General features: G+C 40.2%; 1 protein-coding gene across 1 annotated transcript in view; it reads left to right on the forward strand.

The window, feature by feature from the left end:
* Positions 1 to 602: 602 nt before the first annotated feature.
* Positions 603 to 12,741, forward strand: part of PIWIL2 (piwi-like RNA-mediated gene silencing 2) — a 78,670-nt gene continuing 66,531 nt past the window's right edge. Inside the window, exons 1-9 of the mRNA XM_010845469.1 lie at positions 603 to 794; positions 2,532 to 2,619; positions 2,765 to 2,903; positions 3,383 to 3,583; positions 4,203 to 4,313; positions 6,376 to 6,493; positions 6,948 to 7,072; positions 7,897 to 7,977; positions 8,254 to 8,367. Coding sequence (XP_010843771.1) covers positions 603 to 794; positions 2,532 to 2,619; positions 2,765 to 2,903; positions 3,383 to 3,583; positions 4,203 to 4,313; positions 6,376 to 6,493; positions 6,948 to 7,072; positions 7,897 to 7,977; positions 8,254 to 8,367 — 1,169 coding nt within the window. The remainder of the gene's footprint in view (positions 795 to 2,531; positions 2,620 to 2,764; positions 2,904 to 3,382; positions 3,584 to 4,202; positions 4,314 to 6,375; positions 6,494 to 6,947; positions 7,073 to 7,896; positions 7,978 to 8,253; positions 8,368 to 12,741) is intronic.

The following is a 12,741-nucleotide window of genomic DNA, read 5'->3' on the forward strand; positions in this document are numbered from 1 at the left end:
TGTATGCTGAAGACCTCAGTTCTGATAGAGTGAGAAAAGAGCTCTGTTGAAAGAAATTGGATAAAGATTCAGAGAAGCACACTAAGGAATCAAGGAGGAGATGGAATAGTTTACTATGAAAATAGACTGGGAAAAAGATTAGGTCCCTGGTAGAGAGGCCCCAAATAAAGCAAAACATAAATATTTATTGACACAAAATTTTTGTGATATGTTAACTATGTACTTACTTATAAAGCAAAATCATGCCCATACATAGAAAATACATCCTTCCCCATCTGGTAGTTAACTTGCAGGACTGAGTTCTCAAAGAAGCTCTTTGGGTAGAAAATATGAGTAAAATTAAGGAGGGTTTGGCCTTTAAGAGATTGTTGATTGAGAGTATTTAGAAAATTCTGGGCTAAATAGAAACTTTTGAATATAATATATTGTGAATATCATATAGGAGTATCATTGGTATGATCCAAAGTAGCTTTTTTTTCTTTGAATGCTTTGTGTGTCTGTTGTGGAGGAAAAGGAAATTCTTTGGGAATCATTTAAACTATAAAATGATGGCAGGTAATAAACAAGGACAGATTGACACTCATGTCCTCTGCAGCCTTACAATGGATCCTGTCCGACCACGCTTCAGGGGCCTGTCTCCCGTGCACCCATCTGAGTCTGTGCGGATGCCAGGCTCTTGGCCACAAGCTCCAAAACCTTTGGACCCAGCTCTGAGCAGGGCAGGACCTGCAGGCAGGGGCCATGTGTTTGGAAAGCAAAAGGAGCCGAGTCCACAGAGTGGGCCAGTGCAAAAGGTAAGACCATGTCTGTATACACAGTAGCAGCATGCAGCTTATCTTTAGAGCAAATAATGGATTTCAAGGTATTTAGGAAACTGGGAAGCCCTATATGAAAGCAGGCATTGTTTTTATTTCCCCCTTTAACAAGTAGTTTGATCTTCTAGGAATATATTTGAAATTCTTGAATTGCAGGTCTAGAAAAAGTGCCTCATAATGAATGTTAGATGGACTTGGGTAAATGGCTTAGTTTCCTGACTTCTAAAAGTATAAATATGTACATACATACATACATGACAGGTTTAGAGATACAGCCTTTAGTGTTTAGGTTTTCACTCTGGGTTGGACTCTGTGGTATTAGCAGCCACTGTTGCCTCTAAGGTCATAATTGTTAAGAATAGTTCCTTTCAGAAGGCTCTTTGCCCAAATCTTAAAGAAAAAAAGGATCTTTGGCTATTGTTACTGCTGTATATATACTTACATGGATGTGCATTCTTAATCTCCTGATTATATAGTAATTGTTAAAATGGTTTTTGTCTGTAATTAACAAATTTCAACGAATAGAGAGTTAGATATAGGAAGAACCTAATAATGCAGTTGTGACCATGTGAAGTAGTGTTGACCGTGTTAGATGTAACGTTTTATAAAAAGAGACACTGATGACAGTAATCCTGTGTTTTCACTCAGATGGGATTGCTTGAGTCCATATGTGGCAACTCTGATTGGTGTAACAGTAGTAAACTTCCAAGACTGCCACAGGAAAACAGTAACAAGTTCTGTTGAGGATTGTTTAAAAAACAAAAACAAAAACCCCAAGACTTCTGATACCCTTAAATGACATGTTTTTTGGGAAAATTTATTAGCTGGTATGCTTGTGCCCACTTATATTAGGTGTACAGGAAATGAGCTAGAAAAGTAGTTCTGTTGCATTTGGAATACTTATATTAAATCATGAACTATCAGTTCAGTTCGGTCGCTCAGTCCTGTCCAGCTCTTTGTGACCCTGTGGACTGCAGCACGCCAGGCTTCCCTGTCCATCACCAACTGCTGGAGCTTTCTCAAACTCTATCCATCGAGTCGGTGATGCCATCCAACCATCTCATCCTCTGTCATCCCCTTCTCCTCCTGGCTTCAGTCTTTCTCAGTGTCAGGGTCTTTTCTAATGAGTCAGTTCTTCTCATCGGGTGGCCAAAGTATGAGCTATACTGCTGCTGCTGCTGCTAAGTTGCTTCAGTCATGTCCGACTCTGTGTGACTCCATAGACGGCAGGCTCCCCCGTCCCTGGGATTCTCTAGGCAAGAACGCTGGAGTGGGTTGCCATTTCCTTCTCCAGTGCATGAAAGTGAAGAGTAAAAGTGAAGTTGCTCAGTCGTATCTGACTCTTAGTGACCCCATGGACTGCAGCCTACCAGGCTCCTCCGCCCTTGGGATTTTCCAGGCAAGAGTACTGGAGTGGGTTGCCATTGCCTTCTCTGAGTATGAACTATATTTATGCTTAAAAACCTAATATGAACTATATTTATAAAATCATGAACTATATGTTTAAAAGCCTAATATAACATAGTTATAAGTGTTCTTAAAGAAAACCGTAAGGATTTAAACAATTTTATGAGGTATTTTTATCCTTTATTCTTGATATTTATAGAATTTGAAGTGTATAATTTTTATTATTTACCAAGGTTTGAAGAAAATCAACAATATTTCTGGCCTTTTAAACTGTATCTTAGAATAACATTATTCTTTGACTTTCTGTAGGAGTCTGTGGGTTTAGTCTCAATGTTCCGAGGACTGGGGCTTGAAACAGCATCCCAGACCGCTCTGAAACGGGAGGTGCCTCCTTTAGGTATGTGGAAAACTAACTTGAGAAAATGTGATGTTGTGTATCATTGCTTTGTTCTTAAATTAACACAGTTTATCTTCAAAAAAATTACTGTATTTTACAAAATGTTCAGCTCACAGTTACAGCTGGGATCTGACCTTTCCTTTAGGTAGAGGCATTTTAGGTCTAGGCTTATCTTCCAGTATGGCATGCAAGGACAAAGAAGAACCCCATCCCACTTTTCTGGATCCTTCGTCGTTGGCAGCTGGGGATAGCAAGATGGCAGAGGCCTCCGTTGGTTGGAATAGGTGGGTAAAGTTGCCTCCTTGGGTAGCTATCAAATTTGGATGAAATATCTCCAAGTCCAAAGAGAAACTCTAAAGTGGGTTATATTGCCTCACAAGGAAACAGTGCATGGTTTCGTGGTGAGAATGGGCATTTTCCAAAAGTAGTCAGTACCTACTGACCCAGTCAGTATTTGGACAAGGTAAAAGCAGTTTTCCACAGCACAGTTCACCACCTCGTTTGCCCTCTTAAGAAGTCATACTGATGGTGCTGATTCTTTATCCCAGGTGGGTCAGACTTCCACCTCAATTTCTGCTATGGAAGTTGGCCCTCAGAGTCCATATTAATAGTAATTGAGGAGTGAGTCTTGTTGGCATATTGGATTCAGAGAGAATCCCAATGTTTGGGTCCCATTTGCTGACTCCTCCAGGGAAAGAATGAGATTTGAGGATGATTGAGCATGATTGAGAAAGTCCTGATTTGTCTCTTTTCAACGATTCAGGATGCTCAGAAGAGGAACTTTGGACGCATCTTTGTTACCAGTGGGAAGAGCAGCTGGTTTAGGCAGAGGAATATACAAGGCTCCTGGTGCTCTCAGCCCGCCTTATCAGGATCCTGCCCAGCTCTCACCTCTGCCCACTCTGCCCCAGGCCCCACTATACTCTCTTGATACCCCTCCACTTGGGACTGCAGAGCGCAAGAAGTAAGTCGGGAGTGCTGCCTTCCTGCTTGGGGATGATGTAGCGGAGGCCTTCTTATAGGATTGCACACTCTGTTCTCTCATAGGATTGCACACCCTCTTTTGTTGTGTCTAAAGTCCTCCCTTGTGGTAGGCACCACAGGGTTGTTTTGTTTTTTGCCAGTGGGGAGAATGACAGAAGAGGTGGACAATTCCTGATGAGGTGAAATGGGGTTAGTGCTGATAATATGTATCAATCAGCTCATGACTTTTCATTTCCTTCCCAATTCAGACATAGATAATTCCTTGTCATGTTGTAGATAAGAAAATTATCTGGGAAATACATTGCAGCTGTTCATTTTTCTCTACAGAACTAACTCTTATGTTCTTAGCTGACCTAGTTATTCCAGTGATATTACTAGGACAAATAGGGTGACCTTGCTGCTCTAATTAGAAATTGCAAGAATTTACCTTCTTTCTTTCAAAGCTGCTTTTGTATGTCTTGAGGGCCTGTGTACCTATAAAATACTACTTCCCCCAATCTATCTTTCCTTCTTTCTTTGCTTTCTTTGTATTTTTGTGGCATGGGCTATTTGTTTTTGGTATCTGTGGGTGCTTTTATTTTTTTATTTTTATTTTCTAGAGAGCTTTTTGTGAAGCAAGGATCAAAAGGAACACCTCAATCTTTGGGATTGAACCTTATCAAAATACAGTGTCATAATGAAGCAGTTTATCAATATCATGTGACTTTCAGGTATTCAAAGCTTCCCCCCACCTCGTATTGTTTACTTCTTAGAGAGCAGTAAAGAAATAGTTCAATAGGAATAACTGAATTGTTTTTCTGTATAATTCCTGATGCATTTACCTCCCCCTACAGACTTCAAATACTCAAATCTTTGCAATAAGTTTGAAATTAACTTTTCTGTGTTGTCTGTTTAGCTGTATTACCAATCCAGATTTTAACTTAATAGGTACAATTTTATGCATGAGGTTAGAAGTGGATTTTCTTTGAAGTTAATGAAACTTAGGTTCAGGGCCTTTTACTTGCATGGTACTCAGTCGTATTGGACTCTTTGTGACCCCATGGACTGTAGCCCACCAGGCTTCTCTGTCCATGGGATTTACCAGGCAAGAATACTGGTATGGTTGCCACTCTCTCCTCCAGGGGATCTTCCCAATCCAACGATCGAACCTCTGTCTCTCAGGTCTCCTGCATTGGCAGGCATATTCTTTACCAGAGGCACTACCTGGGAAGCCCCTTTACTTGCATAGACCCCTTCATAACCTTTTAACTTACCTTGTATTTGTATTCCTTTTCTTTAATGTTATGAGGGAAAAAAATAGATTAAAAGAACAAAGGGGAGCATGGGCCATGAGAAATAGCCAGGGAACTAGCCACTTATTTTAAACGTTTGTAAGATGATTGAGAAATGAAATGCTAATTAGAGAGGGTAGCCAGATTGCTTTAAATGTTTCTGTGAGGTAAGAAACCAGAGCTGAGCATGTATGACAAGAGAAGGAGCCAAGAAACTGGGTTAAATTGAACTCACAGGAGGAGAAGGTAGAGAATGGGCCTGTTCTGGAACGTAAGGAACAGAGATGGGTGTTAATGCGAGGAAAGTGGACTGACGACTGTTCCTGAAACAGAACTGGTGTGTGACTCCTCGTGTATCTGTGCGTTGACCAGGCTGTGGAGACAACATGGATTCTGTACATTTTGAGATTGTAGCTACAATGTGATGAGAATGCCAGGCCCTTGAGAGAATACCGAGAGGATGCACTACAGTGACTGGTCATCCTGTGGATTCCTTGACATGATAGGGCTCTAAAAAGACTAACTCAAAAGTTGTCTGGGGCATAACGCCTTGTGTATATTAATATATGATTGTTTTTGAAGAAACATTTTGAAATGTGATGTTAGCATGTGAGTGCTTAGTTTTGGCAATGACTGTACTGGATTACCACCTGAACTTTTTGTAGTTTTTATCTTTCTTCACATACTTGAACACGCTTGACCCTTTTTAGCCTTGGGTTTGTTTAAACTTCGAAGTTGTAGGATAAGGTTGTGCATTATTGTAATCTAATGGGAAAATTATCATACGAAATAGCTATTGGAATTTTTCAAAACTAAGATTTGTGCCAATGAATTGATAAAAAGTTGAAATTGTTGAGCGAAAAATGGTTATACTAAAATACTGTCTTTTAAAAATATATTTTTTAAAAAGTGTATATTTCTACAGATGTTGGATCAGGGATTAGCAGACTATGGCAGCCCTGCCAGGCAAATCTGACCCACTGCCTATTTCTATAATAAAGTGTTGCTAGAATGTAGCCTTGCTTATTGGTTTACCTATGGTCTATAAGGCTTTTGTGCTATGTTAGCAGAGATGAGTAGTTACAGCAGAGACCATATGGCTTGTAAAACCTTTCTGTAGAAGTTGTTTGGCCCTCTGGTCTAAACTCTCAAAGAATGTACCCCGACATGCTAAGGCAGTTATGTTTGAGTGAGGATTGTTTTTATTTTAAGTGAGCCTTGGGTCAGAGTTCTTTTTTTTTTTTGGTGGGAATTTTTATTTATTTATTTTTAAAATTAATTATTTATTTTACTTTACAATATTGTATTGGTTTTGCCATACATTGACTTGAATCCACCACGAGTGTGCATGTGTTCCCATCCTTTTAATCAGATAGATATATTTGAATTGTTTAGTATGACCACTAGATGGAGCAGTAGTCACAAGTGACTGTTTCTCCAACAAACCTACTGCCCTACTGTAAAGTCATACTGAAGTAAAATCCTCTTTATTATTTTCTAGCCCCAACGTGGAGTGCAAAAGCATGAGGTTTGGCATGTTGAAGGACCATCAAGCTGTCACCGGAAATGTCACTGCTTTTGATGGATCCATTCTCTATCTACCTGTTAGGCTTCAGCAAGTGAGACCAAATAGGAAATGCATTTTGGGACGAAGCCAGAGTGGTGGGAAATCATAGTGTCCCTGAACATTTGATTTGTACTTACCTATTGTGAGAGGGAGGGTGGACTTCTCTACAATCAAGAAATTGCAAACTGAGAAACTTTTTATATATGAGTTCTTTCTAGTTCCTTCTTTCTTTAAGAGGAGTGGTTGGGAGCCTTTGACCTCAGTGACAAAGAATACTATAAGATTTCAAAATCATGAGGCTCTATTGCTAGTTCTCCATTGGGTGTCTCTTACCAAATCCTCTTGTAAACCCTGCTTGTCCTGCTGTGATTTGTCTAGTGTGGACAGCAAAGTAACAGAAAAAAAAAAAACATGATTAAGATATGTTAGTGTTCTAGAACACAAGTTGGATTAGATTAGGGTTTGGTAATGGCATTTCTTTTTACACACATATGTTTATTTGTTAGGTTCTTGAGTTAAAGAGTCAAAGGAAAACTGACAGTGCTGAGATCACCATTAAGATTCAGTTGACAAAGATCCTGGAGCCCTGTTCTGACTTGTGCATTCCCTTCTACAATGTTGTGTTCCGTCGGTGAGAGATGGCTGAAGTCTTATTTTCTTTAACCTCAGTCTTTGTAACAGAGCTCTTCAGGAGCCTTGGATGGTATTAAAACTGCAGTGTGTATATAGAGAGTTTGGAAATATTTAATAAGTAAATGCATGACATTAAAGGCTAACTTATCTTGGGTGATTGGACAGATTTGGGTATATGAAAGTAGATCTGAGGTGGTTGGCTAGAGGAAATGGGTTCCTTTGATTCATTCAGGAATATTTAATGATGTTACATTAAACACCGTGATGGGTCTACATGAAGAGGTAGTGTGTAAAAATTTTTGCTAGAATATCTCTCGGTCGTTTGAAGGTTTGGATATAGACAGCTCATAATGTTTTATTTTTACTCTTCTGAAAACTCAAATTTTCATGAAACTGTTATTCCCAAACCACTTCTTTTACAAAACACAAAACCTGATTTCTACTTAGCAAGCTGAACTGCTAGGAACAAACATAACTTCCTGTGCCAGACTGATACTCACAAATTTAGAAATGGACTCTCTTGTGCTATTTTTAGTTAATAGGGTAAAGTAATGTAAATTGAGCTTGGGAAGTCAACTTGATTTTTGGTTACCTAGTTAGGAGAAAAAGCTGCCATCATTTGCATATACGGCGAGATAAATGCTTTGGTAATTTTTATTTTCCTTTTGGTAAGAGTGTTCTGTACATAAACACTATATTGTGCAAAGAACATCAGCCTTTCTGCCCTTTTAGGCTTCCAAAGGAAAATGTAGCTAAGAGCACTTGAACTTATTTATTTTTAAATCTTCTACTAGAAAACTCATTCTTTGCTCTTTATTTCAGGGTAATGAAACTTTTAGATATGAAGCTTGTGGGAAGAAACTTCTACGACCCTACAAGTGCTATGGTGCTGCAGCAACACAGGTTGGTGGTGATTTCTTCTTCCTCAGTTTTGAACGTTCTACAGAGAAAATTTTCATTGCAATCACTGTATCAGTTTTTTATGATAGCAGGTACAATTTGTGAGTTAATTAAGTGTTTTATTAAGTTCATAGTGATGCTGACTTCATTTGTTTCCTGTTGCTTTCTCATTGTTATTGGGGAGGGGCAGTATCTGCCCAAAGTATTGCCTCAAATGGGGGCATGGAAATATCTGTGGTTCTTTTAGCATCCCAGGGTAAAGGCCATCTGTGTCTTCAGATTGCAGATCTGGCCGGGCTATGCAGCTAGCATCCGGAGGACAGACGGAGGTCTTTTCCTGCTAGCGGATGTCTCCCATAAGGTCATTCGGAATGATTCTGTGCTGGACATCATGTGAGTGGATGGATGGGGGGAATCTGCCTTTAACAGGTTAACAGTTTTCTGAGAAGTTCAGTAGTAGCTGCTAATAAATACACATTTAGCCCATTGTTCTTTTGGGGTTTTAAATTGTAGAACAGATTAAAGATACTGAATGGATGTGCTCTTTCCTTGAGTCCTACCAAGATAGACATCTGAATAGAGACCTGCTGTGCTTAGACTGAGGAGGAATGTATCTAAGTCTCTGGTTGAGAAGACTTGGTGTAATATACACACACCCTGAGTTTTTGTTTAAAAGTATTACGAATCGCCAGTCCAAGTTCGATGCAGGATACAGGAAGCTTGGGGCTGGTGCACTGGGATGACCCAGAGGGATGGTATGGGGAGGGAGGTGGGAGGGGGGTTCAGGATGGGGAACACGTGTACACTTGTGGCGGATTCATGTTGATGTATGGCAAAACCAATACAATATTATAAAGTAAAAAATAAATAAAACACTTGTTCAAAAACAAAAAACAAAACAAAACAAAATATTACTGTAGTAAATATTTACTGTAGTAAATACGGATGTGTACAATTTATAATGGCTATATGAAATCCTACCTTATACATAAATCTGTGCATCTATAATTTTTTTTTTATTTGGGTACCTAGAAGTGGAATTACTTAATGGAAAGGCCAAACACTTTAGACTTGAACTATTTACTATAATATATTTAAATACATATTGATTGATTAGCCTCTAGAAAACTTACATTATTTTCTCACCAGCTGTGTATAACTGCTAGGTTTATCAGGCTCATCAGTCTTTGCTTATTGGATAAATTCATTCATTCCATCAACATGGATTCATAGAACTCCAGTTTGTGCCAGAGTTTTGGGACTTTGCAGTTAACAAAACAAAGATCCCTCTTCTTATGGAGTTTGCATTGTAGTCAGGTGAGATAAATAGTAAATAAAAAACATGATAAGTAAATTGCAAGGGGTACAACAAGTACATAAGTGTAGTGTACTAGAAATGATGCGAGCTGTGGAAGAAAAAATAGGTAGAACACAGGGTAGGAGAGATCAGGAGTCCATGGAATGAGGTGCGTTGGGATGGAGAGCTGGCATTTAAGTGGCATGTCAAGCTCAGTTGAACCAACACTTGGAACAGGTGAGGGAGTTAACCAGGTGAAGGTACAGGCTAAGGGCATTCTTGTTAGAGGGACAACTGAGGTACAGACCTAAGTTAGAAGTATGCGTGGCTCTTCAAGAAGCAACAGAGAAACCAGGTTGGCTAGAACAGGGCAAGTGAGGTGAGAGCAGTGGGAAGATGGAGTAGATGGAGGGACTGAGGATGTAGAGCTTGGTAAGTCTGTTGTGAAGATTTTCACTTTTACTGTGGGCGAAACATAGGGCATATAGGCAGGAGTGGCATGGTGTGACTTGAGTTGTGGAAGGATCCCTCTCCTTACTGTTTGGCGAATAGGCTTGGTGGGATGGGGTCAAAGTGGGGAACTAGCCAGAACGCTCCTGTCCTAATCAGTGGGGAGGCGGGCGTGGCAGCGTGGTGGCAGCAAGCAGCGGCCGGCCCCTGGATAGGACCTGAAAGCGGCGCCCAGTCCATTTCCCAGCAGGATGTGGGCTGTGAGAGCGAGGGAGACGAGGACTTAGGTTTTCTTGAATGAATTTGTAATGGTTTATTCTGTCTCGACTCTGTCTTCATGGTGGGGACCATGTTTCTTTTTCTCACATGGTACACCCAGAGTGAGTTTATTCCTAGCCTATAGTAAGTGTTCAGGAATGTTTGTTAAATAAAAATAGATGTCTTTGAATTCACTCTTTTTCTTTATGGTTTCTGTCTTTGTTTCTCTGCTTAGAAAGATCTGAAAGAATGAAAGTGTTAGTTGCTAAGTCATGTCTGACTCTTTGTAACCGCCTAGGCTGTAGCCCACCAGGCTCTTGTGTCCATGGAATTCTCCAGGCAAGAATACTGGAGTGGATTGCCATTCCCTTCTCCAGGGGATCTTCCTGACCCAGGGATGGAACCCAGGTCTACTACTTGCTTTATTTTTATTTCCAGTGTTTTAAACCTTCTGGAACTTATCTTGGTATGATGTTAGGATTATCACAATTGTTTTGGTACTGTTACACGATACACTGAAAACATTTTGTATTTTAAGTATTTTTATTGATGAATCAACTATCAGTGTTACTTTTTTTTAAGGTATTCTTTTTTTTTTTTATCTTTAGTTTTCAGCAGTTTCACTATGGAGGTATACCTCATTTTATTGTGCAGTGCATTATAGTGTTCTACAAAATGAAAGTTTTGTGGCAGTCCTGCATCAAAAAAGTATGGGCACCATGATTATATTTGTTATGATCTTTGGTGTTACTGTTACAGAAAGAGTACAACTTGCTGAAGGCTCAGATGATGGTTAGCATTTTTTAGCAATAAAGTCTTTTTTAATTAAGATGTGTCACATTTTTAGTCATAATGCTGTTGCATACTTAATGGACTACACTGTAGTATAAACTCAACTTTATTATGCACTGTGCTCTGCTCATTCAGTCATGTCTGACTCGCTGCTACCCCTTGACTGGAGCCTGCCAGGCTCCTCTGTCCATGGGATTTCTCAGGCAAGAATACTGGAATGGGTTGCCATTCCCTTCTCCAGGGGACCTTCCCTACCAGGGATTGAGCCTTCATATCCTGCATTGGCAGGCGGGTTCTTTACCACAGAGCCACCTGGGAAGCCCTTTATATGCATTGTGCTGTGCTGTGCTTAGTTGCTCATTCATGTCTGACTCTTTGCAACCCAATGGACTACAGCCTCCAGGCTCCTTTGTCCATGGGGATTCTCCAGGCAAGAATTCTGGAGTGGGTTGCCATTTCCTCCTCCAGGGAATCTTCCCAACCCAGGGATCGAACCCAGGTCTCCCACATTGCAAGCGGCTTCTTTACCACCTGAGCCACCAGGGAAACCTTATATGCACTAGGCAGCCAAAAATTTTGTGTGACTTGCTTTATTGTAGCCATCTTGAACTTAATCGCAGTGTCTCCAAGGAATACCTGTAATGTGTCTAAATGTGGTTTCCCAGTATTTCTAGTGCTTAGCCCTCACCTCGAGTGTGGGCTGGATTTATTGACTTCCTTTTTTTTTTGCTATGCTGGATCTTGGTTGTGGTGTGTGAGCTCTTCATTGCATTGCATGGGCTTTCTCCAGTTGTGATGTGCAGGAGTGTCTCTGGTTGCAGCGCAGGGGCTATTTGTTGTAGCATGTGGGCTTCTCTTCTTGTGGCCTGGAGACTTAGTTGCTTCTCGACATGTGGGATCTCAGTTCCCTGACCAGGGATCGAGCTTGTGTCCCCTGCATTGAAAAGTGGATTCTCTACCACTGGACCACCAGGGAAGTCCCTGACTTATTTCTAATGAATGAAAAGTGGCAACAAACAACCCAATCAAAAAAATGGGCAGAAGACCTAAATAGACACTTCTCCAAAGAAGGCATACAGATGGCCAACAGATACAAGAAAAGATGCTCAGAATCACTAATCATTAGAGAAATGCAATCAGAACTACAATGAGATATCACCTCACTCTGGTCAGAGTGATCATCATCAAGAATTCTACAAATAATAAATGCTGGACATGGTATGGAGCAAAAGGCACCCTCCTCTACATTGTTGGTGGGAATGTAAATTGGTGTAGACACAATGGAGAGTATGGAGGTTCCCTAAAAAACTAAATATAGAGCTATCATATGATCCAGCAATTCCATTCCTGGGCATACATCAAGAGAAAACTCTTTAATTTGAAATGACACATCTACTCCAATGTTCATAGCAGCACTGTTTACAATAGACAACCCATGGAAACAACTTAGATATCCATTGACAGATAAATGGATAAAGATGATACAGTATATATATGTATACAATGGACTATTACTCACCCATAAAAAAGAATGAAATAATGCCCCTTGCAATGACATAGATGGACCTTGAGATTATCATAGTAAATGAAGTAAGTTAGAGGAAGACAAATATATGGTATGACTTGTATGTGAAATATTAAAAAAAACTTACAAATGAACTTACTTACAAACTGGAAATAGATTCATAGACAGAAAAAACAAACTTATGGTGACCAACAATGGCACCCCACTCCAGTACTCTTGCCTGGAAAATCCCATGGACGGAGGAGCCTATTAGGCTGCAATCCATGGGGTCGCTAAGAGTCGGACACGACTGAGTGAACTTCACTTTCACTTTTCACTTTCATGCATTGGAGAAGGAAATGGCAACCCGCTCCAGTGTTCTTGCCTGGAGAATCCCAGGGATGGGGGAGCCTGGTGGGCTGCCGTCTATGGGGTTGCACAGAGTCGGACACGATTGAAGTGACTT

This window comes from Bison bison, unplaced genomic scaffold, assembly GCF_000754665.1.
Source record: "Bison bison bison isolate TAMUID 2011002044 unplaced genomic scaffold, Bison_UMD1.0 scf7180017864217, whole genome shotgun sequence".
NCBI classification, from domain to species: Eukaryota; Metazoa; Chordata; class Mammalia; order Artiodactyla; family Bovidae; genus Bison; species Bison bison.